This window comes from Petromyzon marinus, chromosome 20, assembly GCF_048934315.1.
Source record: "Petromyzon marinus isolate PM22_M1 ecotype Great Lakes invasive population chromosome 20, UKy_Petmar_22M1.pri1.0, whole genome shotgun sequence".
Taxonomy (NCBI): Eukaryota; Metazoa; Chordata; class Hyperoartia; order Petromyzontiformes; family Petromyzontidae; genus Petromyzon; species Petromyzon marinus.
In genome coordinates, this window is record NC_133686.1 from 14,184,072 (window position 1) to 14,211,147 (window position 27,076).

The window sequence follows — 27,076 nt, forward strand, 5'->3', positions numbered from 1 at the left end:
CACCGCGGTAATGCTCATTTGAGCAGGAAATCGCTTGGACTTTGATTTGCCTATGAGCCAATGGGTGCAATGTAATGGTACCGAATATAGATTCCAACAGGTGCTGATGCAAAATAAGACCCATAACCTCTCTGCTGAAGTTGCTGCAGTATCCGGAAATGCCCACACCGTATAACATAAGAGCGACCAATGTCACTTTATTCGCTGTGTCACGCTGTGTCCTCGCTGTGTCCTCGCTGTGTCCTTGCTGTGTGTCGTGCTGTGTCCACGCTGTGTCACACGCTGTGTCCACACTGTGTGTGACGCTGTGTCATGCTGTGTCCATTCTCACACTGCGTCCACTCTGTGTCATGCTGTGTCATGCTGTGTCCACACTGCGTTACGCTGCATCCCACGGTGTCCGCTCTGTCACCTGTGTTCACTTTGTGTCACGCCGTGTCCATGCAGGATGTGAAGAGCTTTGTTCAGGAGGTAGAGGAGAAGCTTCTGGGGCATGGAGCACAGCCAGAGGAGTGTCGCGTCGCGCTCGCGGAGAAGCCGAGCCCCGGCAGCGGTGGCCGTTTGCAGCGCAGCGGCAGCGGTTTGCAGCGCAGCGATAGCAGTGCCGCGGCCGCCAGAGCCAGCCCAGCCTCCATCAGCCTGGTAGGCCCTGCGCCCTCTACACGAGTAATAATGTAACAACGCGTTTACCCACGAGAGCCTCGCTGAGTCTCTAGAATTTTTCATGAGGGTTCTATAAAGTGTTTGTTGCAGCAGGGGAGTGATGCTGCTGCTTATGCTGCAGTGTGTAATACCAAACTCGATTCGAAGATTTCGTGACTGAAGGAATTACTCTTTGGTTATTTCGGTAAAGTCACGTAGAAAATCAAATACAAATAGAATACGACGTTTCGATTGCAACACGAGCAACCATCATCAGGTAAGAATGAATGATAAAACACAGACACGAGCACAACATAGGCAGACACACATGCAGAGAGAGACACACACACAAAGACACACTGAGTAAGACACTCACCAAGACAAACAGAAGGACAACAATCTGTGCCAAGGTCTTAAATAGAGAGGGGGGAGGGGCCGGGCAGAGAGAGGACTGGGGAGGCGGACAAACGAGGGGACAAGGAGGGAGCAGTGTGGAATTCCGGACCACAGTGGCCGTAGGAGAGACAATGGTTTAGAGCAAGAAAATCGAAAGTTTGAGAAAGCAAATTTAGTAAAATTAAGAAGTGTAATGCAATGCAACACAGAGGGTCGGTCAACACAGAGGGTCGGTCAACACAGAGGGTCGGTTAACACAGTTAACGCATAGTCTAGTTGATTAACGTTCTTTCAAAGATTTCTAAATTAGAAGTGTGGAACAGACAAGCAAGGAGGATCTATGATAATTGTTTTTTTACCCTTTTATCTGGCAACAAAACTGGCACCTTTTTTACAAGGAGTCATGTTTACATTGACCACAATACCTGCGGTTGGAATGTAAACAAAAAACAACAACTCTGATAATGGATGCACTGTCCTTGAAATTGATTGGTCCACACCCGAGACAGCTTTCTTTAGAGCCTCGTCTCACATGGTGTTGGACCAGAAGATGCCAGATAAAAGGCTAAAAAAAAACAATTATCATATTGTTGCTGGCAAATGAGGTTTCCGATGGTGAAGGAGGATCTAGTTTGAACCACCTCTACGTGGAGGGTTTACTCACAACTCACACATTACTTCTAATTTAGCAATCTTTGGGAGAACGTTAATCAACCAGGCTATGCGTTAACTGTGTGTTAGCCGACTCTCTGCGTTGCATTACATTACATTCTCTAATTTTACTAAATTTGTTGTCAAACTTCCTATTTTCTTGCTCGAAACCATTTTCTTCTCCGGCCACTCTGGTCCGGAATTCCACACTGCTCTCTCCTTGTCCCCTCGTTTGTCCGCTGGTCCCCTCGTTTGTCCGCCTCACCAGTCCTCTCTCTGCCCCAGCCCCTCCCCCCCTCTCTCTATTTAAGGCCTCGGCACAGATTCGTTGTCCTTCCGTTTGTCTTGGTGTGTGTCTCGCTCGGCGTGTCTTGGTGTGTGTGTGTCTCTCTCTGCATGTGTGTCTGCCTATGTTGTTTCCGTGTCTGTTTTATCATTCACTCTTACCTGATTATGGTTGCTTGTGTTGCAATCGAAACGTCGTATTCTATTATTTTATTTTCTATGGACTTTACCGAAAGAACCAAAGAGTGTGTAATACCAATTTAGTAGTTTGCAGGTAATTTTTCAGCATTGGAATGTTTGGCCAATACCGGTTACATTGTGTGGTTTATATGTTTTATCTCTGGGAGGACATAGGAAAATGCAGAGGAAACCCACACAGAACAGGTGGAGAACATACAAACTGCACATAGATAGGAACCTGATTCGGGAATCGAACTCAGGTCCTTATAGCTGTGAGGCACGAGTGTTACCATTGTGCCACATTGATGAGTCACGACTGTTTTAATGATCTTGCTCAGGAAAAAAGAAAGAGGAGCCTGAGCTACCTGAACGGAATCCCTTCACTTCCGCCCGTGTCTCCCCTCGTCGCGACCTCCACGCCAGTGGCCCGCAGAGCCTTCCGTGCGCCACGCTACGTACGTGGCGACTCTGAAAGCAGCATCGGGCCGTCACACGCCAACCCACACGCCAACCCACACGCCAGCCCACACGCCAGCCCACAGGCTAATCCACCCGCCATCTTGCATATAAAGCCGCACGCAGCCTCACCAAGGCCTCACACCCCACCTGTCAGCACGCCCACAAACCAGTCCTCTTCTGCGCATTTTGAAGATGAATTCCCCAAAGACTCTGTTGCGGATGAAGATCTCATGATGATCGATACTCAGGCTCTTTTGCATAAACAAACACAAGGCCACGCTTGCAACCCTTACAAGTCTGCAGTTCAGGAAAGCGACGCCTCTTTGGATGCGGCAGCCGGCAAAGTAGAAGCTGCGGCCATTTCGGGCACAAGTGGCGGGGAGCGCGTCCCAGCCCCGAGTGGCGCGACAGCCCCTGGGCCCGTGCCGCCCAATGTGGCCCACACGGCGTGAGCAGGCCCAGGGTGCCCCCCCCGCGCGTCTGCGTACGGCCTGTTGGGCCATGGACAAGGTGTGGGTCGGGGGGGTCACTGCGGACCCGAAGTGCGCCGGCTGTGGATGAAGGAGACTGATCCCAGGCAAAGCTAGGAATCTGCACGGTCAATGCAAGCACAGCTCACTGCTCACCCATTCTGCTGAATCGCAGCGTGCCATTCACTGTGTCATGAGAAAGGAGTCTGCTTGCAGGAAAATCTGAGACAATACAACCTGGCGTAACCTCAATCAAATCAACATTCAGTTTCATTGTTGTTAATAGACTTAGATTTAAGACATACTGTAATAAAAAAAAGGTTAATACCAGACGTTGGCATTTGGTATTTCATATACATACGCGTGTATTTTTGGCTGAAAGAAAAATGCAACTCGTGGGTTGTGACATCTGTGTGAAGCTTTGTTAATTAAAGAAAACATTGTCTTGTGAAATGTGGTCTTCAAACATGTGGCCTGAGTTACCGCTGCCCCCTGAGTGTACGGCATTACGAGTGTTACTTTGTCTACAAGGGCAGCAGGGTGGCGCAGTGGTAACGCTTGTGCCTCAAAGTAAGAAGAGCCCGAGTTTGATTCCTGATTCAGGTGTCTTTCCGTGTGGAGCTTGTATGTTCTCTCCCCCTGTTCTGCATGGGATTTCTGCCAGTTTCCTCCCAAGGCTACATACAAAATGACGTAAAAAATGTACCGGTATTGGCCAAAACATAATGCAACATTTTACCTTAAAAATAATTAATTGGCGTGACACACAAACTTCATCGCCAAGTGTGAACACTTGGCAGGAACCTCCTGAAAAAGTATTGAGACTTTCTGGCTTTCCTGAATAAACAAGCTTCATAATAGCAAGGGTAGCGGGTGGGGAGGACCTGAGTGGATGTATGTTGAACGTCTTTCCCAAAGTATGTAGCCAATCGTAGTCATCGGAGGTGCGAGGGCAGGACAACAAATTCAACACAAAAAGCAGTTCTAAAGAAATTAGTTTCTAATCTGGATTTAAGTGGATAGCTCCAGTGGTTTCCTATTGGAAGAGCGTTCCAGACGGCCGCAGAAGCACATCGAGTGAGGTTAAGGACACCGTTCTCTCTCTGACATGTACACAGCAGCAGCGACAGCGGAAACTTACAATGTGGGTTACACGCTGAGGCTTATCGCCGTGCCCAGGGGTAAACAGCAACTGACCACTCGCTCCATTTAGCTAGTATTATTGTTTCATGCTTTCAACTGTCAAAGGTCGGTTGGCTACGTACCGTGCAAAAGAAGTTCAACATACATGTTAGAGGCATTATATTACGAACATTAGTCCTCGTTACAGAAACTGTTAGTAGCTTGTCTGTGCTGTTTGAGGTTAAAAGTGCCAGTTATTACGCTTGTTTACTCAGCAAAGCCCGAGTCGAGACTTTTTAACTTTGGTCCTGCCAAGTTTTTGCAATAACATTTTGCGCTTATTCGACACCTTTCACAATGTCTCAAGGTGCCACAGGTAGTCGGGGACGATGTTTCCATGAGTAAACCCCAATTGAGTAATTTGCAGGTGATATTCAGCAATGGGATATTTGGTCAATACCAATGAAAATGCATGTGCTTTAAACGATTGGCTTGTGTTGTGAGGAATGTCCATGGGATGATTAGCCAATTGTGCTCACTGACACAAGTATAATGGATCACTGGCTGATGTGTCATTGACAAGGGTGTGGGATTTCCCATTGACCTGAGACTGGGGAGGTGGTGGGGCAAGATCTAGGTTTTCTGTCTCCCCATAACTTATGTGAACCCTCCTTGGTGACTTGATATGACTTGAGCCCGATGCTTTCTTGCCCCCCAGATTCAAAATCATTCCACCACCAGACTATAACCTACACTTCCACCACCACTAGATCCGTGGCAGCCACTTTCATACCACCATCACCATAACCACTACAACTTTCAGCATCACCATGTAAACTACATCCACTACTCCTACTTGCACATCCTGCATCATCACCACCACATCAAATACTACTACCAAATATATCACTGTTATCATCACCACCAGTAACCACTAATACAACAATTATCACCATTATCACCAATAACCGTAACAAAAGTACCAACAGCACGTGCACTGGCAGGTGACAGAGGCCAAGGCCCCTGGTTTAATCCCAGTTGCAAACCAAACTTTAATATTGTTCCATACAGTGTAACACCACCGTGCTCTCTGAAGCACTGTATAGCTATTATCTTCTTACTCTTTGGTTCTTTCGGTAAAGTCACGTAGAAATAAATTAAATTAAATAATAGAATACGACGTTTCGATTGCAACAAGCAACCATCATCAGGTAAGAATGAATGAGAAAACAAACATAGCAAACTTAGAAATATAATGCAATACAACACAGTCGGCTAACACAAGTCAATACCCTACCTGGTTGATTACGTTCTTTCAAAGATTGCAAAATTTGAGAGAGAGACAAAACACAGACACGGAGACACAAGCAGAGAGAGAGACACTTAGACAAACAGAAAGACAACGCCTCTGTGTCGAGGCTTTAAATAGAGAGGGGGGGGGGGGGGCAGAGAGAGAGGGGGGGATGGGGTAGAGAACAATGAGAGAGTTGTGTGGAATTCCTGCCCATAGCGGCCGCTGGAGAGACAATGGACTTATAAACAAACCAGCACGGCAAAATTTAGAGAAATAGGAAGTTTGAGAAAACAAATTTAGTAAAATTAGGAAGTGTAATGCAATGCACCACAGAGAGTCGGTTAACACAGTTAACGCATAGCCTGGTTGATTACGTTCTTCCAAAGATTGCTCAATTAGATGTTAAGTGTGAAACAGATAAGCACGGCAAAATTTAGAGAGAAATAAGTTGAGAAAACATGTAGTCAAATTAGGAAGTAATACAATGCAACTTCTAATTTAGCAATCTTTGGAAGAACGTAATCAACCAGGCTATGCGTTAACGGTGTGTTAACCGACTGTGTTGCATTACATTACACTTCCTAATTTTTACTTAATTTATTTTCTATAACTTCCTATTTCTCTCTCAAAATTTTGCCGTGCTTGTTTGAGTATAAGTCCATTGTCTCTCCTCCAGCCGCTATGGGCAGGAATTCCACACAACTCTCTCATTGTTCTCTACTCCTATCCCCCCCACCTCTCTCTCTGCCCCACCCCCCCCCCCCTCTCTCTAAGGCTTCGACACAGAGGCGTTGTCTTTCTGTTTCTTTGTGTCTCTCTCTGCTTGTGTGTCTCTCTCTGCTTGTCTCTATGTGTCTCCGTGTCTGTGTTTTGTCTCTCAAATATAGCAATCTTTGGAAGAACGTAATCAACCAGGTAGGATGTTGACTTTTGTGTTAGCAGACTCTGTGTTGTATTGCGTTATATTTCTCAGTTTGCTATGTTTGTTTTCTCATTCATTCTTACTTGATGACGGTTGCTTGTGTTGCAGTTGAAAAGTCGTGTTATATTATTATTTAATTTATTTTCTTCATACGTGACTTTACCGAAAGAACCAACGAGTAATTCCTGCAGTCACGAAAGCTTCAAATCTATAATCTTCTTGTCAAGTACTCAACCAAACCTTTAACTGCAATAAAGTTGATGGAATATTACAGTTTTTCATGAAAACAAAGATATACAAGATAATATATCGGGTGGATCGCCAACTTCGGAGAACAACAGGAATTGTGTTCTCTCTGCTTCAATTAATCCCTCCAAGTCACCTCCATGTCGTCCGTACGGAATCTGTGGAGCACAACAGAAAAAAGGAAGAGACCGGCAACAACGTTGATTACACAGGCAGCGCGGTGCGTTTCCCAGGAGAGATTTGTACAAACGAGCAACGAAAGAGTGAATCAGCTGAAATGTTCCAGCATATATGTACGTATGTTAAACTTTCACACCGTACATCGTCAACCGTGCTAATCGGAGGTGCGGAGTAGTGCGGTGTATGATTAACTACTTTTGCACCTTACATAGCCAACCATGCTCATCGGAGGTGCGGAGTGTTCCCACGTCGCACTTTCTGCTTCTTCCCTCACACTGCTCGGCTTTTGGGAATTATCTCCCATCGTCTCTTTAGCCCCAAATCTTCTTATTACAACCTTGCTCAGTTCAAGAAATGTGACGACACCTTTCATTAGTGCTATTTTATTGCTGGCCTCGACATTTTGGGCCTGGATTCAGCAACTGTGTTTAAACATGCTTATATTTTGTATCATAGTTAAAAGATCAGTAATTTAACAACTTTATTTTATTAAACTAATACCAGGATTCATAATTGGTAACATTTTTATGTCATTTATAAGTAATTATAGGTATTTTGATTAAAACTGTCCATTAACTATGTTACCAAGTAAGGCCCACTGAGCTATCACTTTTTCAGAAGCGACCTGCCCATAAATGATAGCTCAAACGCAGTAGAAATGATGATCTGAAGCTTTCGTGACTGCAGGAATCCATACTCTTTGGTTCTTTCGGTAAAGTCACGTAGGTATAAATAAAATAAATCACGCGTTTCGATCGCAACACAAGCGACCATCAGGACGCACCAATACAGCAGGACAACCGCTGACATAGGAGAAAGAGCTGCTGACAACAAGAGTTTATGAAGGGTTGTGGTGGGCCCAACCCAAGGGTAAGTGGGCGGAGCTAGAGAACGAAGAAAGGGAGGGAGGGTGAGGGGTGTGGGCGCAGGTGATCGGTGGAAGGCAGAGAGACGCTGTGCCTGTGGAAGGCAGAGAGACGCTGTGCATGTGGGGCCAATGTGAGAAATTAGCATGTAAATTAGCATGTTAACAGGATGAGGATGGGGAAGGTCGCCCTGTTAATGTGAGAAATTACAAAATGGCAGGCAGGATGGAAGTATTACAGCGAAATCCGACCGACCTGGTTAATAACGTCCTTCCAATGGTTGCTCATCATGTACCCATCTTCCCGATTGAAATTATCTCTGTGTTTATATATCTGAATGGCTTCATGCACAAATCTTTGAAGGTAGCCCGGCGGTTTGCAGAGCACCTTGGTCTCGGAAAAAAACAATATCGTGCGAGCCCACAGCATTATAACAATGGTCAGCTACGGCAGAGGTATTGGTTCTGCCGTGTTTCAAATCTGCCTTGTGTTTGCGTACACGGTCTCGAGACATGTCATTTCGTTTCCCCAATGTAACTGCTGCCGCAGGTACAACTCAGTTTGTAGACTCCAGGGTATTGCATGTCAGGAATGACCTCCAAAGATGGGATTAGATCACGGATTTTGTGTACTATATTGAATCGGACCTGGATCTTGTCATACATAGCAGGTGTTACCAAAAAGATTTCCAAAATCTTAAACAAACACAAGATCCAGGTACGATTCAATACAGTACACAAAATCCATGATCTAATCCCATCTGTGAAGGAGGTCATTCCTGACATGCAATACCCTGGAGTCTACAAACTAAGTTGTACCTGCGGCAGCAGTTACATTGGGGAAATGAAAACGACGTCTTGGACCGTGTTCGTGAACATAAGGCAGATTTTAAACACGGCAGAACAAATACCTCTGCCGTAGCTGACCATTGTTATAACGCTGTCGGCTCGCACGATATTGTTTTTTTCCGAGACCAAGGTGCTCTGCAAACTGCCGGGCTACCTTCAAAGATTTGTGCATGAAGCCATCCAGATATATAAACACAGAGATAATTTTAACCAGGAAGATGGGTACAAGCTGAGCAACCATTGGAAGGACGTTATTAACCAGATCGGTCGGATTTTGCTGTAATAATTCCATACTGCCTGCCGTTTTGTAATTTCTCACATTAACAGGGCGACATTCCCCAGCCTCATCCTGTTTACATGCTAATTTACATTTACATGCTAATTTCTCACATATGCCCCACAGACACAGCGTCTCTCTGCCTTCCACAGGCACAGCGTCTCTCTGCCTTCTACCGATCACCTGCACCCACACCCCTCTCACCCTCCCCCCCTTGCCTCCCCCCCCTTCTTCCTTTTCTAGCTCTGCCCACTTACCCTTGGGTTGGGCCCACCACAACCCTTTATAAACTCTTGTTGTCAGCAGCTTTCTCCTATGTCAGCGGTTGTCCGGCTGTATCAGTGCCACCTGATGAAGGTCGATTGTGTTGCGATCGAAATGTCGTAATTTGTTTGATTTTATTTCTAACTATGTGACTTTACCGAAAGAACCAAAGAACAGTGGAAATGTATAGCCGCCAAATACTCTAAACGCAGCTCAATGAATTACATTACCGTTGCGTTATCCATGAGTCTTTGATCTCTGTTGTGAGGCCTGATCGGAACATCTCCCAACCAGCCTGAGCTATCATCGCTCCATTGTCGATGCAGAACCTGAAACACAAATGTGTGCACACAAAAATCCCCCGGATAGCCTTTAATAGGCCGTTTGGGGCAAATGCAGTCGGCGTGCATCTACAAAGGCCAGCACCTACAAAGGCCGGCACCCACACGGGGTGGCTGGCCAGCACCACGCCAGGCCACCTTTGTTTTCCCAATGCTGATGTTTACACACCACACGCGGTACTCATTTGAGGATGAGTCGACCGAGGGCTGGTTCAGATCCATCACCCGTGTTGTCTGTGTGGGAATTCAATTTAGGTCGCCAGGTTCATACCACAGTACGCTTAAACTGCACCACCACTCCCCTCGTGCACAAAGACAAAGATCCCCTGTATAACCTTAAGACTGTTGGGGCAAGTGCTGTTAGCGAGTAGCACCTGTAAAGGCCGGTACGGTACACGAGTGGGTGGGTGGCCAGCATCACGCGCAACCACCTTTGTCTCCTCTGTGGCAATGTTTACACACTGCACCAGGTGCTGAGTGAACCTAGGGGAGCCCAGGACCGGTTCAGATAATCGTCACTGGTGTTGGCCGTGAGCGGGTATCGAACTTGGGTCGCCGGGTTCGTAGCACAATGCACTAACCGCTTACACTACCTCTCCCCACACAATCTTACAAAGCAGGGTCTTTGTAAAAATGGTTTTACCTCTTGTTCTCATTACGAAGCACTGCATTATAAATTATGTACTGCAGCACACACTGCAATTGTAATACAACTGTATTGGCAGTGGTGTGCAACCAATTCCTAAATATATCTGCATTTACATCGTGAGGACCGTGGAAGAAATTTACGTGCTAATTCAAAGATCTCAGCCACTGTCTCTCTCTCTTGTCTACAAAGGTGACATGATAAACTCTCAGTTGATAGTGATGAATAATCCCAAATCAAAAACGTGCAAAATATATATTTAAATTAAGTAAAACATCAGATACTTAAACCCCATTAATGTGAAGTTAAAACTGATCATTAACTATACTCTTTGGTTCTTACGGTTCTTTCGGTAGAAAAAATAATAGATCACGACGCTTCGATCGCAACGCAAGCAATCGAAACGTCGTGATCTATTATTTTTCTACCTACGTGACTTTACGGAAAGAACCAAAGAGTATGGATTCCTGCAGTCACGAAAGCTTCAAATCAAGATTGCTCATTAACTGTTGGTAAAATGTATCAGTTGTCCGAGAGCCCCTTCGCGTACAGTGCGATCTGCAACTGCATGGGAGCACGCCTTGCTGCCCATCTCCTGAGCTCTGATGAAGGGCCACTGCCTGAAACGTTAACATTTTTTTGTTTTCTGTGACAAAGCAGCAGCTCCCTTTAGCCTTGATTCACACAGAAACGTTTAATTTAACCTCTCTCACCTGTCAGTTTAACACGTAGGCTTTCGCGACCAATATCCATAAGAGGTTTTTTGGGTTACAGCGCGTAAATATATCATTAAAACCCGCCACCACCTGACACAGCCAACTAGTAAGGGTTGTCACGTAAACAGAACATGCCAATTCGGCACTAGTACAGCACACCGGTGTGTTGAAGAGCCAAGCCACAACATTTACAAACTGAGTATGACGTTTTGCCAGTAATTACAACTTGCTTCATCAGGAGACAGCCAGATTTGTAGAGAAGTCCACCTGTTTCGTTCCTTATATAGAGGCGTAGATGTGTTGACCACCCTTCTGCGCTCTTGCACAATGTGGGGGGGGGGATTACTGAGGCAACGTACATTATCCTTCCTATTGTGTTTATTAAAATAGCCCTACCAACGGTAATCCCTATTGAAGTATGCTGCCCTTTGTCGGCATTCATTTAAAGAATATTTTTTGATTCGTTTCCACGCAGCACTAAGACGCTAACTATCCGAACGGTTAAAGTTATTTTTATTTCTTTCAATTTCGATAGATGCTTTAATTAGTCTTGGCCAGTAGTAGCTAGTTTTGTACAAAACTTCAACATAAAAATCAATTGAGTGTTCTTGTTGGCATGCGTGTTCTGCTACTGCTGACAGTTGCATTTGGGAGAATTGAATATTTCTCTGATGTTCTTTTAGTCTCGTGCTGATCATTCGTCCTGCTTGCCCAACATAACATTCACCACACGTGCAGTTAATCCTGTTCACACAGCACGGGAGGGGTGCTCACCCAGCCGCACCTGAACGCGGATCTCGAGTCCACAATTAACGCAATGAAGATGGCGGTGGCGGCGTGTGTAGCAGCGTGTGAGTTGTTTTTGTGAGTTGTTTTGCGTGAGTGTAAACTGCGTGAGAATGTGTGAAAATGTGAGTGAGAATGAGCTGTGTGTGAGCTGCGTGTGAGTGTGTGTGAGTGAGCCGTGCGAGAGTGGCCGTGACGAGAGGGACTTCTGCGTTCGTGTGTGTGTGATGGTGTGGTGATGTGCACTCTGTGTGTGATGGTGTGGTGATGTGCACTCTGTGTGTGATGGTGTGGTGATGTGCACTGTGTGTGTGTGTGTGTGATGGTGTGGTGGTGTGCAACTCTGTATGTATGTGATAGTGTGGTGATGTGCACTCGTGTGTGTGTGTGAGATGGTGTGGTGATGTGCGCTCGTGTGTGTACCTGGCACAGCCTGAGTGAGACCTGGTTGGTCGCGCACGTGGTGCAGCCTGAGTGAGGCCTGGTTGGTCGCGCTGTGTAAATGCCAAGGCAACATTGCTACGGACCCCAAGCTATGTTCCTGCCAAGGCAACATTGCCACGGACTCCAAGCTATGTTCCTGCCAAGGCAACATTGCCACGGACCCCAAGCTGTGTTCCTGCCAAGGCAACATTGCGACGGACCCCAAGCTATATTCCTGGAAAACTTCACGGAGATCGTCACGACAGCCAAGGGTCGTGAATGAAGAGTCCCCTGTGTGGGCTTCGGTGGGGCCGTCTGGTCAGGCAGCAGAGACACGAGAGGCCAAGAAACGACATTCCAGTCGTGGGCTGAGCTCAAGGAGGGCTAGCTCGAGCACCATCCTGCGGTGGGGAAAGGAGGTGGTGTAAGTGGTTCAGCCAAGCCCACAACAGCCAAAAATCTGCTGTCCCTGTCTGGGGGGGGACGCTGTTCAACCCTAGCACAAGGGCGAGAAGCCGTGCATGTGTAACGAGTGCGGCAAGACGTTTTCTCGCGCTCGGCCAACAAGTATATCTTTTTCTTTTCCGCTTGTGTGTTCATCTGTTTACCCTGGATATTTTAGAGATGGCAATTCTCCTGCTGTGTATCCTACTGCTGTCCCTCCCAGCCATATCAAGTGCCACACTCAACTCTACAAACAGCTACCCTCGTTAGTTTGCGTCCATACTTGTTGCTCGATTTGCCACTACACCTGCAAATGTAACAGCTCATAGACACTTCTACACTCCATAATTGTATCCTTTTAAACCCTATCTTTATCCCATTACTTCACCAGCACTCCTTCCAAACTTCATTCTGCTCTTAAAAATAACACCATCTGCGAGCTACTGCTATTCGTCCAAGGTTCGCCGCTCTTCATCCCTTCACAGAAAATACTTGTGCAAACTATTAATTCTACTTTTCTTATTTCTGGGTGGTATTGAGCTTCATCCTGGCCCAAATGAAAAGAACTCGTATAATTCTGTAGATTTTTCTGGCGGAAAGGTGTTGGTGTTCTACATGTCAATATCAGAAGGCTTGTGATTAAATTAAGTAAACTAAAACTAGAAGTGGCAATCTTGAACCGGACATTTTTTGCCAAACAGAAACATTTCTCACTCCTGCCGTCAATGACTTGCAGATTGCTATTGACAACTACAACCTTTTTCGGCTTGACCGAGGATCTAAAGGAGGTGAAATTGCCATCTATGTTCGTAATACTATTGCATGTTCACTAGCTCACTATTTGTTTGAAAAATGTTGCTTTGAAGGTCTGGCTCTCAGAATAACTCTCCCAAATAACAGACATTGGTAGTATGCTGCTATCGACTGCCTAGTGGGAAGGATGTTGAAGCTGCATCTGCACTGAGAGAGCTTTTTGGGGGCTCTCTAAATGTGAAATAGTTTTAGTGGGTGATCTAAATTGGAATTGTCTAAACCCGCCGGCCGTGGCCACAAATTTAGCAGATGAATTTAATCTGTTTCAATTAATAAATGTCCCCACAAGACCCAACCTAAAAAATCCGGGACAGCCATCTCTGCTTGGCGTCCTATTGACAAATGCCCCTCACAATTTCACACTGCCTGGTGTTCTGGGTAATAACCTTAGTGATCACCCCTTCATTTTTGGGGTGAGATCATCAGCCAAACCCAAAGCCCCCCCTAAATTGGTTGAGAAGCACTCTATGAGACACTTCAGCACTCAGGAATTTACTAATGATGTGCTTCACTCAGATATTGACAAGGTCTGTGATATCCCCAACCTGACTATGGCTTGGGAGACCTTCAGGTACACGTTTCCCCAAATTCTTAACAAACATGCTCCGTTGGTTAGATTTAAAACTAAAGGCAACCTCCCACCATGGTTTGATCCTTTGATTACAAAGCTCATGAAAACTAGGGACAAGGCTTGGGCATGTGCTCAGAAAAGTAATTTGGTCAATGACTGGCTAGAATACAGGATTTTAAGGAATAGATGCTTCAAAAAAATACGGCATGCAAAAAATGACTACTTTTCCTCCACTCTCCTGGAATCACATGGAAATGCCAGGATTTTTTGGAAAACAATCAAATGTATCGAAAAGGCATCCAAAACAGACAATCTGCCCGTTGAGCTTAACCGAAATGGGGAATATTTTTCAGATCCTAAAAAAATAGTTGACAATTTTAACCTTCATTTTTCTGAAGTTGGTAATATTTTTGATAATGTATTGGGAGTCACCCCTGCTCATGCAAATTCATACACCCCTGTCCAAACATTAAACAAATTTAGTTTCCAGCCAATCCACAAAAGTAATGTTCTGAAACAACTGTCCTACCTCAAAGGGTCCTCCTCTACCGAAACTGTTGGTCACCTAAAATACAAACCTATAGCCCATATTTTCAACCTGTCCATCAAAGAAGCATCAGTTCCTCTAGAATGGAAACATTCCTGTGTTCATCCACTTTACAAAGGGGGCCCTAAAGATGATCCAAATAATTACCGACCTATCTCAATTTTGTCCCCGTTGATGAAAATTTTTGAAAAATTGTTGACCTACCAAATTAGCAGTTTCCTGTCCACCAACAATCTACTACATCTAAAACAATCTGGGTTCCGAAAAAAATACAGCACCACATCTGCTGCATTAGACTCTCTAAATCACATTTACAGTAGCCTTGATAATAAGCAGTACTGTGCCTGTCTTTTTCTAGACCTGTCCAAAGCTTTTGATACAGTAGACCACAACACCCTGCTTAGTAAACTAAGTTGCCTCGGTTTTTCCGAAAACGCAGTAAAATGGTTACAAAATTACCTCTTTTCTCGCGCCCAAACTGTATTCACAGATGGTTGGAGGTCAAACAGTGTTAAGATAACAAAAGGGGTTCCACAGGGTTCCATCCTCGGCCCAATTTTGTTCTCTCTTTATGTCAAGGACTTGGGCACTGACCTGGATCGTTCCAGGGTAAATCTTTTTGCAGATGACACGATACTGATTACTGCTGGCTGCTCTCCGGATGACGTGATTGCTAAGCTACAGGGTGATTTCAACAAACTACAACATCAGCTAGTTGCTCTTAAACTAGTCATAAATACCTCTAAAACCAAGGTGCTATGCTTCTCACCAGGACTAAAGCAGTAAGTTATTTTTCCCCAATTACATTCCTTAAATAATTATCAAATAGAGCAAGTCAAGATCTATAAGTATCTTGGGGTCATCCTGGATTCAAAACTGAATTTTGAAGATCACATTGATTATATTGGTAAAAAGACAAAAATAAAAATTGGTTTTCTGTATCGACACAAGCACTGCTTCCCCCCAATGTTCCGTTTGGAATTGATAAAAGCTACCATACTGCCTCTACTTGGCTACTGTGACATCGTATATAAATCAGCCCCCAGTACTGTACTGAAGAAGCTTAATTCCATCTATCACTCGGCCTTAATATTTACATTGAACTGCCCATATAGGACTCACCACTGTGATCTCTACATTGGGTCAAACTTAACATCTCTTAATGTTCGACGGCTTGTGCACCAGATCTTATTTATTCACAACGTACTTCCAAAAAAATTCGCAGACTACCTGCTGGATCTCCTCTCTGTTTCAAAGAACAAATTTGACCTCAGGTCTTCGCTCATTTACCAGCTTCACATTCCCTATTGCCGTACAAAAACTGGAGGAAGGGCCTTTGCTATTGATGCCCCCAGGGTCTGAAATGCTATTGCCAATAAACTGCAACTTGAATAGCTACCAATGAGATCTTCTCTCAAAACTGCTCTAGAGGAGTTGTACACCCTTAGCTGCCACTGCTATTCATTGGTGTAAAATAAAATAAAATGTTTCGCTCCGGATGACGCTGCAAAGTATTATCTGTATTTTGATTTAGCGTGCTGATCTTAAAGGTGCATTGAAAAATTTGATACTCCGACTGATGCTTCTGTTGTTGTGGAGAAACTCATGCAGCCAGCTATGGCTCTAGGATTTGGTGTTACATGTTATTTATGTAGTTTATTGTAAAAATTCGGTCACAGTCCCTATGATCACTGTTACTTTGCAATTATGGCTTTATTTTTTGGTGATTTCGAAAAGTATTTTGGTTTGGACATGTTTGTTTTATTGTAGTACGGAGTTAGACTGATGGCCTTAATCTAAGTTTTGTTGTTGTTGTTTGACTTGCATCCCACTGGGATTTTTTGCACACAGCATTGGGGTACGGTGCTTTTTTTCAGGAATATTTTTGCTGTTTTTTTCATGGATTTTCTCTTTGCACAATCACATAGTCACTTTAAGATGTTTTCTTGTTCGTGTTTTTGGTTTTTTGTTTGTTGTGGTTGCACCCGATTCAAGAGCTGAATGGCTCACAGGGCTATAACAAAATAAAGAAACTGAAACTGTTGATAGCTTCGGTAATACATCTTTTGTACCAGATATTAAATTCTGTATTTTATGTACCATGCCAAATCTGACTCGGATGTTTTGTTTTTCCAAACATCAGGCTAGTTTATCAGTTACTCCCGCAATGTACGATGTTTGGATCATTATTTGGGCAGTTTCAATGCTCTTGTTATTTCATTTGGTTTTGGTATTCAATGTCCTGTTGATTTGTGCATCATTGTAACCTTCATTTGCAGCGCCATTTTTACATGTTGAATTTCACTTCTCAGATTGTCACCATCTGATGAATGAGCGTCTTGATAAGAGCAGATATCTGTGCGGAGTGATGGTGTGACTCTGCATTCAGATAGGCGTCAGTATGCGTTTTCTTTTGGTAAACAGTGTTATTTTACCATTTCGACCCCGTCCGAGCAGAATATCCAGAAATGGTAGAGTTCTGTCAGATTCTACTTCCATGGTGAACTGGGTGGATGGGTTTTGCGAGTTGAGATGATTTAAAAATGCGTTCAGTGTATCTTCGCCATGTGGCCAGACCACCAATGTGTCATCCACATATCTAAACCAAGCAGATGGTTTTAGTGTGCTTGAAGCTATTGCTTTTGTTTCAAAATCTTCCATGTACAAATTCGCTATCACAGGAGACAAAGGAGAGCCCATTGCTGCTCCTTCCTTTTGTTAATAGAAGTCACCTTGCCACAAGAAGTAGGTGTTCTTTAGACAGTATTCAGCTCGTCTTGAGATATCTTTGTCTAAACCTTTGTTCGTTACCAGAGTGTCGAGTAATTTAATTGACTCGTTGACCACAACCCTCGTGAACAGAGAGGTCACATCAAAACTTACGAGAATATCATTAGGGTTAAGCTTAATATCTTTAATTATATTTACGAGATGTTCAGAGTTTTTGATGAACGAAGAGGTCCTACCGATGTAGGGCTGTATTTGTTTCGTTACGTATTGTGCTAATTTGTACGTGGCAGAGCCTATTGTACTATGGGTCTTAATGGGACATCAGGTTTGTGAATTTTTGGTAGCCCATAAAGTATTGGTGGTTTTGATGCCCTTGGTTTGATCAGGCATTGCTCTTCCTTGGGAATTGATGACTTGGCAATGATTGCCGTTGTTTTACATTCCAAGGTGCTGTTTGGGTCTCGTTTAATTTTAAGGTAGGTACCTTCATCGAGTAAATCTTTGATTTTATTATCGTAGTCCTCACAACAATCGATCGACCCTTATCAGCACCAAGAATTTGGATATCTTTATTTTCTCTCAATTCTCTGAAGGCTTTTACTTCACTGAAGTTAATATTTGTTTTTGGCACTTTGCTGTTCTCAATAATTTTGGAAACCTTGTGCCTAGTCATCTCTCACCTGTGCTGCGAGCGGTGTGGCACGGGGTGTGTGGTAGGAGTCTGAGAGAAGCCCCCCTCATTAGGAATCCACATCTATGTGTAATTAATTACAGGTACTCCATTTATGAAAGGGATGCATGCTTCAAAATATATACACCAATATCACTTTTCACTATTTAAAAGTAATAAAGATAAAATATTTAGACGATTGATTAATAATTAATTAAAAGCTACATTTACCTTTTTAGGGATTTCACCAAAAGATTTTCATTTTGGAATTCCTGGAAAGGTGATATGGAGGCATTACTACTGTTGCACTGTAGGGACACCGTGACGCTGTCGTGGATGGATGAGGCAGCTTCCTGGGTGGTGCATCTTGTTTGATGATCTCCTGGCGCGTGGCCGGAGTGAAATTCCGTTCAGGCGGAAATTTTATTAATCGATAAACGTCGACAATTTGTCACTTACGTGAAAGCGAAATTTCGTAAACCGAACGTTTGTAACTCGAGGGATATCTGTACACCCCTCGCCAATGTGGACGGTAACGTGGGCAAGAAGCGGAACAGCGAGGTCCCGCCGATCCTGCGCGGGCAACAGCCTGCGCAGGATTGCTGCAAGACCACCTAGATTCTATGGTCTTCCAAAGATTCATAAGGAAGGCACTCCACTACGACCCATCGTATCCACGATCAACTCCCCCACCTATAAGCTGGCACGTTTTCTGTCAGATACCTTGCTACCTTTCACTGGCAAGACCTCCTCAGCAGTACTTAACTCGGCCCAATTGGTTTCTATGGTCAAGGACGTTGTACTGTCCCCTGACGATATCCTTGTCAGCTTCGATGTGGTCTCCTTGTTCACCAAGGTCCCGGTACCTGATACCATTGATATAATTGAAAATTTGGTACAACATGGACTAAACCCCGAGGTACCTACTCTGGTCAGGCACTGCCTCACCAACACCTACTTTACTTGTAATGGTTCCTTCTACAAGCAAAATGAGGGTACTCCCATGGGTTCCCCCTTGTCACCAGTGATAGCCAATGTTTTCATGGAGAAATTTGAATCGGACGCCATCCAGACTTCCACCCTCAGACCTTCCCTGTGGAAGAGATATGTGGATGACACTTTCGTCATTTGGCCACATGGCCTCCCAGCTCTGAACCTTTTCCTACACCACATCAATTCCAGACATCCCGCCATCAAATTCACCATGGAAGTGGAGAAGGATGGCAGGCTAACATTCTTGGATGTTCTGTTTGAGAGGAGACCTGATGGCTTGTTGGGGCATTCTGTCTACAGGAAACCCACCCACACGGATTCCTACTTGAAGCCTGATTCCCACCACCACCCAGCTCAGAAGAATTCTCTCATCAAAACTTTGTACCATAGGGCTCATTGCATTTCGGACCAACACCACCTGACCAGTGAATTAAAACATGTACACCTGGCCCTCAAAAGGAATGGATAATCTGACCGTACCATCCACTAAGCTGTTTCTCCCTCCATACAGAAACAACCACTTGATACTCCGGTCAAAACCATCACACTACCATATATAGCAGGCGTTACTAAAAAGATTTCCAAAATTCTAAACAAACACAAGATCCAGGTCCGGTCCAATACAGTACACAAAATTCGTGATCTGATCCCATCCGTGAAGGATGTCATTCCTGATTTACAGTACCCCGTTATTTACAAATTGAGTTGTACCTGCGGTGATTGCTATATCGGGGAGACGAAGCGACATGTCTCTGACCGAATTCGCGAGCACAAATCAGATTTGAAACACGGCAGAACGAATTCTTCTGCCATAGCTGATCACTGTTACAACGCTGTGGGTGATCACGATATAATTTTCTCCGATACCAAGGTTCTTTGCAAACCCACGGGTTTTTATCAGAGATTTGTTCAGGAGGCAATTCAGATCTACAAACACAGACACAATTTCAACTGAGAAGATGGTTTCAAATTAAGCAAACATTGGAAAGATGTTCTAAATCGAACCAAACATTAAACTAATTTTCAATGGTACAGTATATTTTTCAAGTAGTGGTACCCCAAACTTTCGCAGCTTCTTAAATTCCCCTTTTCACACCACCAGTATGTGGACGCTACCTTGCTCCTTCGCCAGCCTGCACAGGTCGATCCCCTCCCTACCTTTCATCATGCTAAGTCCGCCTATTAAATGCAAATTTTTATGCTAATTCCTTTGTCAAGGCACCTTAATTACTCTCACACAGCTTAAAGGTCGCGGTCTGAGCTTGGCTGTGTTTCACTCCAGCGCTGTCCTCGAGACAGTTTGGTCCCTTCACCTGATGAAGGCCGCTTGTGTTGTGGCCGAGACGTCGTGATTTTTGTTGTTTTATTTTTTACCTACGTGACTTTACCGAATAGAACCAAAGAGTATGGATCCTTGCAGTCACGAAAGCTTCAAATCTAGAACAGCCTGTCCTCCGTGCTGATGGATCACGGGTGCACGCTTCGTGCCTAGCGTGGAGCGAGAGGCCCCATGCGATGCTTCTCGTGTACAGGTTTGGAGTTTAAGAATAAAAGGCAACATCCCTTGAAATCTCCACCAGGTGCACTGGCAAACTCTCTTGAAAACAAATGTGCAGCCACCGAACTGGACATAAGCTCTATGGTTCCGAAGCACCATTGTAGCTCACCTCTCATCAGTAGCGAAGAGCTTTGCTCCTCTCTCCTTGCACATCACCTCCATCATCTCCTGCAGACGCAGGTTGCCTGTGCACATGGGTGAGAGCCACCGTCTGGCGAGTTATCCTCAAAGATGCCACGCGACGGCGCAGAGCCAGGAGAGCGATAACCTCCAGTGAAGCAGATACTCGGTAATTTTCACAAGTTGTACGAAATTCATCAATCATGCTCTTTTGTACAATATATTTTTTATAATTAATCTGAATCTAATAGCACATATTTAGTCACTTTAACAATGAAAAACAGACTATATGAGCATATATTATGCATGGCAGTCATGGGGCATGTGACCTTAGTGGATGGTTCCCACACTTACCAAGTTAACAGACGATTTATACTGGAGGAATCCGATGAGCTATAGAGCTCTTTTTCACAGATGTCCAGTAGGGGCGGGTCAGAACGTTATAACAAACAATACCCTATACACTATAGGAGTGCAATGTATAAGGTAAACAAATCACCCAAACACATACAAATGCAACTAAACCATCCCCGTCCTACCAGGCAAAGCCGACTGAGGTATTCACTTGTTTTTTTCAGAAGCGACTTGGCCACAAAGTGACCCATAATTTGGACATTTATAGCGCAAAATAATATAAATAATCTCAATTCATGTTTCTCAATGTGAGCACAGCGCCACCCTGTCACAGTCACCCGCCGGTTCACTTTTCTCATGCTGCTGCTCGAGCCTGCTGCCCGGTGCGTCGCGTATGAAGTGAACCGCCCTGCATACACACGCAGGGGCCCGGTCTGGAGGGTTGCTGATTCTTACACCCAACTCCGCCCACGATGAGCACCTCCCTGACTCCGCAGTGTGCCATGGCACGCTCCGTGATCTCCACCAGCATCGCAAACACGGTCTCCTGCAGCACGCGCGTCGCACACACACTCAACAAGATCTCCTGCAGCGCACGCGTCAGACACACACTCAACACGATCTCCCGCAATGCACTCATCTCACAGACATACACTCAACACGGTCTCCTGCAGCACGCACATCATGCAGATACACAGACACACACTCAACACGGTCCCAATCGAGTATTTTGCAGGTCACTTTGCACCATTGTTTTGGCCAATACCAGTTAAAATGTACGTTTTTTTAGCTTTGGAAGGAGACTGGAGAACCCGGAGGAAATCGTAGCAGAACAGGGGGAGAATATACAAAATCCACACAGAAAGGTGCCCGAGTCGGGACTCGAACCCAGGAACTTCTTGCTAAGGCAAACGTGTCACCACTGTGCCACCCTGCCACCCAAGTGCAACTCTTCTGAGTTATGGATATAAAAACACTTGTATTTCAGATATTATGCAAAATCTAACAACCAGTTTTTGAAGTTCTCATTCAAATATGAACAGCTCCACATGACTTGGATTATAACAAAATACAATACAGTGAAACCTTGGATTGCGAGCATAATTCGTTCCGGAAACGTGCTCGTAATCCAAAGCACTCGTATATCAAAGCGAATTTCCCCATAAGAAATGATGTAAACTCAGATGATTCGTTCCAAAACCCCAAAATACTGTATTCATATAAAAATGATTAATACAAAATACCTTTTTATATTTGTATTATTTAAATTTAATATAAAGTAATCAAATTTATTAATTACATTTAATCGTGGCTGGTGTGAGGGAGACGATAGAGAGGAGAGGAGGAGGGTTATTGTGTAGGACGAGTTTCACTTGCAGTACAGTTACGAAAGAACAGTCACTACACTTGGACACAAAATAAAAAAATGCTTTACGCACACACACGTAGTCACAACACTATAGTACTGTAGTAAACAGTATACACGTGGTCACAACACTATACTGTAGTAAACAGTATACGCTCGCACGGATGTTGACTATACGAGTGAGGCACGCCGACTGAGACCGAGCGTGGGAGATGATTACCCACAATCCCGCAGCGAGAGAGAGAGAAGAACCATTGGCTCAGTTGTGATCACGTGACGCTCAGCAGACAAAGCGTATACTGTACGTACTGCTCGTATTGCAAGACATCACTCGTTTATCAAATTAAGATTTATTTAAAAATTTTGCTCGTCTTGCAAAACACTCGCAGAACAAGTTACTCGCAATCCAAGGTTTCACTGTACTATATTCTTTGGGTCTTTCGGTAAAGCCACGTAGATAGAAAAATCAGAAAAATATCATGACGTTTCAATCGCAACATGCAATCGTCATCAGGTGAAAAAATATAGCGGGAGAATGACTGAGGCAGGATGTTATAAAGGTTTGAGAAGGGTGTAGCCCAAGGGTCATAAGCAAAGTGGGTGGGGCTAGAGATTAAATTTGCATGTCAATGTAAGATCGGAGAGCTGAGCTACCTCCAGGACGACGAAGCTGTGGAGGTGGCTATTGTATTGTGAGAGATTAGCATGTCAATGTAAGAAAAACGAAAACCACTGCCACATCGAGGAAAACGAGCAACAGTGGCTGTGTTATTGAGACATTTAGCCTGTTAATGTAAACACATTTTAACACGTAGGCTTTCATGACCAATATTATTCATAATAAGTGTTTTTGGGTTAGATCGCGTTATTTATAAATGTGTCGTAGCCCTCCACCACCCGACACGGCCAATCAGCAAAAAAGTGTCACGTTAACAAAAGACAAATAGTTCACTACTTTAGCCCACCGGTGTATTGAAGAGTGAATCGACAACATTTACAATTTTTTGAGTACGACGTTTCTCTGGTAATTACATCCAGCATCATCGGGCAATTTGCCAGAATAGTGAAGCCCTCACTTGCTCCCGGTCTTAAATAGAGCAGCAGGGTGACGTCATCATTTAACTCATTCAGGTGCAGTGATTTGAGGCGGAGGGGGGGTTATTATAATTATATGATAGATTAGTAATCAGTCAGTTGTTATGATTAGTAATGAGTTGTAGATGAGTAATTCGTTGTAATGTGTATTATTTAATAACTGAACCCAATTATTATACCCAAGCAGGTGCAGAGATCAGAAGGGGGCGGAGGGGGGGAGATGGTTATTGTAATTATATACTACGTTAGTAATCAGTTAATTAGTATGTGTTTCCCCTATAAGTAATTGTAATATGTATTATTTAATAATACGCTTCCAGGACACACACTGAGCCTGTAGCTGTCAGAGCGATTAAAGTTATTTCTATTTCTCCCAATTTCAATGGATTCTCTAATTAGTCTTTGCCAGTAATAATTAGTTTTACACAACACTTCAGCGTTATCAAAATCAATTGAGTGTCCTTGTTGGCAAGCATGTTCTGCCACTGCCGACAGTTGTGTTTGAGATAATTTAATATTTCTTTGGTGTTATTTTAGTCTTACGCTGATGTTACGTCACGTCTGTCCAATATAGCATCTGGCACTTTAACAATTGATCCGATATACACTTTCTGTTAAAATTTTAGGTAATTCATCTTTAGTGCAAGATACTAGTTTTTGAATTTTGTGTACAGTACCAAATCTTACTGTAATGTTTTGCTTTTGCAAAACACGGGTTAATTTGTCAGTTACTCCTGAGATATATGGTATTTTAATTGTTTTAACAATCTCATCGCTTACAGTAGTGTTGCATTGCGATCGTGATTTGGCATTCAGTGCTCTGTTAATTTGAGCATTATTGTAGCCATTCTGTCGTAGTGCTTCTTTAACATGTTTAATCTCTATCACTAGACTTTCACCATCTGACACTGTTTTAGCCCGATGTATGAGCATCTTGATAAGAGAGGATTTCTGAGCTGGGTGATGATGTGAATCTGCATTCAGATAGGCATCATGTGTGCGTTCGCATTCTGTAAACGCTGTGTTATTTTACCATTTAGGCCATGTCCAAGCAAAATATCTAGGAACGGGAGTGTGTTATTCACCTCCATTTCCATGGTGAACTGGATGGCCGGGTTTTGTGCATTGAGATGATTTAGAAAATCATTAAGTGTATCTTTACCATGTGGCCAGACAACCAAAGTGCCATCCACATACATAAACCAAAAAGATGGTTTTAATGTACTCGAGGCACTGCTCTTGTTTCAAAGTTTTCCATGTACAGATTTGCTATAGCTGGAGATAAAGGAGAGCCCATTGCTGCTCCTTCATTTTGTTTAAAGAAATCACCTCTCCATAAGAAGTGTTATTTAAACAATTGTCAGCTAGTTTCAGAATATCTTTTGGTAAACCTGTATTCGTTACTAGTGTATCAAGTAATTTAACTGACTCGTTCACTGGAACCTTAGTGAATAGAGAAATTACATCTCACTAGAAATAACTTTAATCGTTCTGATAGCTACAGGCTTAGTGCGGCCTGGAAGCGTATTATTAAATAATACATATTACAATTCCTTATAGGAGAAACACATACTAATTAACTGATTACTAACGTAGTATATACAGTGAGGGAAAAAAGTATTTGATCCCCTGCTGATTTTGTACGTTTGCCCACTGACAAATAAATGATCAGTCTATAATTTTAATGGTATGTTTATTTGAACAGTGAGAGACAGAATAACAACAAAAATCCAGAAAAACGCATGTCAAAAATGTTATAAATTGATTTGCATTCTAATGAGGGAAATAAGTATTTGACCCCTCTCAATCAGAAAGATTTCTGGCTCCCAGGTGTCTTTTATACAGGTAACGAGCTGAGATTAGGAGCACTCCCTTTAAGAGTGTGCTCCTAACTTGTTACCTGTATAAAAGACACCTGTCCACAGAAGAAATCAATCAATCAGATTCCAAACTCTCCACCAAGGCCAAGACCAAAGAGCTCTCCATGGATGTCAGGGACAAGATTGTAGACCTACACAAGGCTGGAATGGGCTACAAGCCCATTGCCAAGCAGTTTGGTGAGGTGACAAAAGTTGGTGCGATTATTCGCAAGTGGAAGAAACACAAAATAACTGTCAATCTCCCTCGGCCTGGGGCTCCATGCAAGATCTCACCTCGTGGAGTTGCAATGATCATGAGAACGGTGAGGAATCAGCCCAGAACTACACAGGAGGATCTTGTCAATGATCTCAAGGCAGCTGGGACCATAGTCACCAAGAAAACAATTGGTAACACACTACGCCGTGAAGGACTGAAATCCTGCAGCGCCCACAAGGCCCCCCTGCTCAAGAAAGCACATATACATGCCCGTCTGAAGTTTGCCAATGAACATCTGAATGATTCAGAGGACAACTGGGTGAAAGTGTTGTGGTCAGATGAGACCAAAATGGAGCTCTTTATCATTAACTCAACTCGCCGTGCTTGGAGGAGGAGGAATGCTACCTATGACCCCAAGAAAACCATCTCCACCGTTAAACATGGAGGTGGAAACATTATGCTTTGGGGGTGTTTTTCTGCTAAGGGGACAGGACAACTTCACCGCATCAAAGGGACGATGGACGGGGCCATGTACCGTCAAATCTTGGGTGAGAACCTCCTTCCCTCAGCCAGGGCATTGAAAATGGGTCGTGGATGTGTATTCCAGCATGACAATGACCCAACACACACCGCCAAGGCAACAAAGGAATGGCTCAAGAAGAAGCACATTAAGGTCCTGGAGTGGCCTAGCCAGTCTCCAGACCTTAATCCCATACAAAATCTGTGGAGGGAGCTGAAGGCTCGAGTTGCCAAACGTCAGCCTCGAAACCTTAATAACTTGGAGAAGATCTGCAAAGAGGAGTGGGAAAAAATCCCTCCTGAGATGTGTGCAAACCTGTTGGCCAACTACAAGAAATGTCTGACCTCTGTGATTGCCAACAAGGGTTTTGCCACCAAGTACTAAGTCATGTTTTGCAGAGGGGTCAAACACTTATTTCCCTCATTAAAACGCAAATCAATCTATAACATTTTTGACATGCGTTTTTCTGAATTTTGTTGTTGTTATTCTGTCTCTCACTGTTCAAATAAATCTACCATTAAAATTATAGACTGATAATTTATTTGTCAGTGGGCAAACGTACAAAATCAGCAGGGGATCAAATACTTTTTTCCCTCACTGTAATTACAATAACCATCTCCCCCCCCCTCACCTTTAATTTCTGCACTTGAGTGGTTATAGTAATTGGATTCAGTTATTAGATAATACACATTACAACTAATTACTAATCTACAACTCATTACTAATCATAACAATTGACTGATTACTAATCTCCATATATATAAAAGGCAAAGTTGTGAATATGTGTGTCTGTTCAAAATGTTTAGCGTACTTCCCGACATGCAACAAACTGGAAATTTGCCATGTGGGTACTTTCCAGACTATACACCATGCAAAAATTATAAAAATACACTTTTGTTTTTTTGGGGGAGGGGAGCTCAATAATGCATATATTTTTTGCACGGCAAGTGAGCTGTGATGTCAAATCTGTCATGTGACCCGCGCATGTGGAAGCGTAACGCATTGTAGTGTAGCGGTTAGCGCGCTGCGCTACGATTCCGGCGGCCCGAGTTCGATTCCCACTCACGGCCACCACCGGTGACGATTATTTCAACCGATTCTGGGCCTCCCCTACGTCGACTCAGCCTCAAGCCAGTAACTGCTGTGGTGTGTGAACATTGCCACTGGTGAGACAAAGGCGGCCGGGCGTGCTGCTGTCACCCGCC

General features: G+C 43.9%; 2 protein-coding genes across 5 annotated transcripts in view; one reads left to right on the forward strand and one right to left on the reverse strand.

Moving 5' to 3' along the window:
* Positions 1–3,536, forward strand: part of BRCA2 (BRCA2 DNA repair associated) — a 28,989-nt gene extending 25,453 nt beyond the window's left edge. For both annotated transcript variants that reach the window (XM_076068337.1, XM_032957462.2), the window contains 2 exons: positions 448–642; positions 2,493–3,536. In XM_076068337.1, the coding sequence (XP_075924452.1) occupies positions 448–642; positions 2,493–3,065 (768 nt within the window). In that variant the 3' untranslated portion in view covers positions 3,066–3,536. The remainder of the gene's footprint in view (positions 1–447; positions 643–2,492) is intronic.
* Positions 3,537–6,529: 2,993 nt separating this feature from the next.
* Positions 6,530–27,076, reverse strand: part of OSGEP (O-sialoglycoprotein endopeptidase) — a 33,164-nt gene continuing 12,617 nt past the window's right edge. For 2 of the 3 annotated variants that reach the window (XM_032957455.2, XM_032957456.2), the window contains exons 9-12: positions 21,271–21,361; positions 20,450–20,525; positions 9,333–9,431; positions 6,530–6,825 (exon numbers count right to left, since the gene is read on the reverse strand). In XM_032957455.2, the coding sequence (XP_032813346.1) occupies positions 6,786–6,825; positions 9,333–9,431; positions 20,450–20,525; positions 21,271–21,361 (306 nt within the window). In that variant the 3' untranslated portion in view covers positions 6,530–6,785. The remainder of the gene's footprint in view (positions 6,826–9,332; positions 9,432–20,449; positions 20,526–21,270; positions 21,362–27,076) is intronic. The other variant, XM_076068338.1, reaches the window with a different exon arrangement.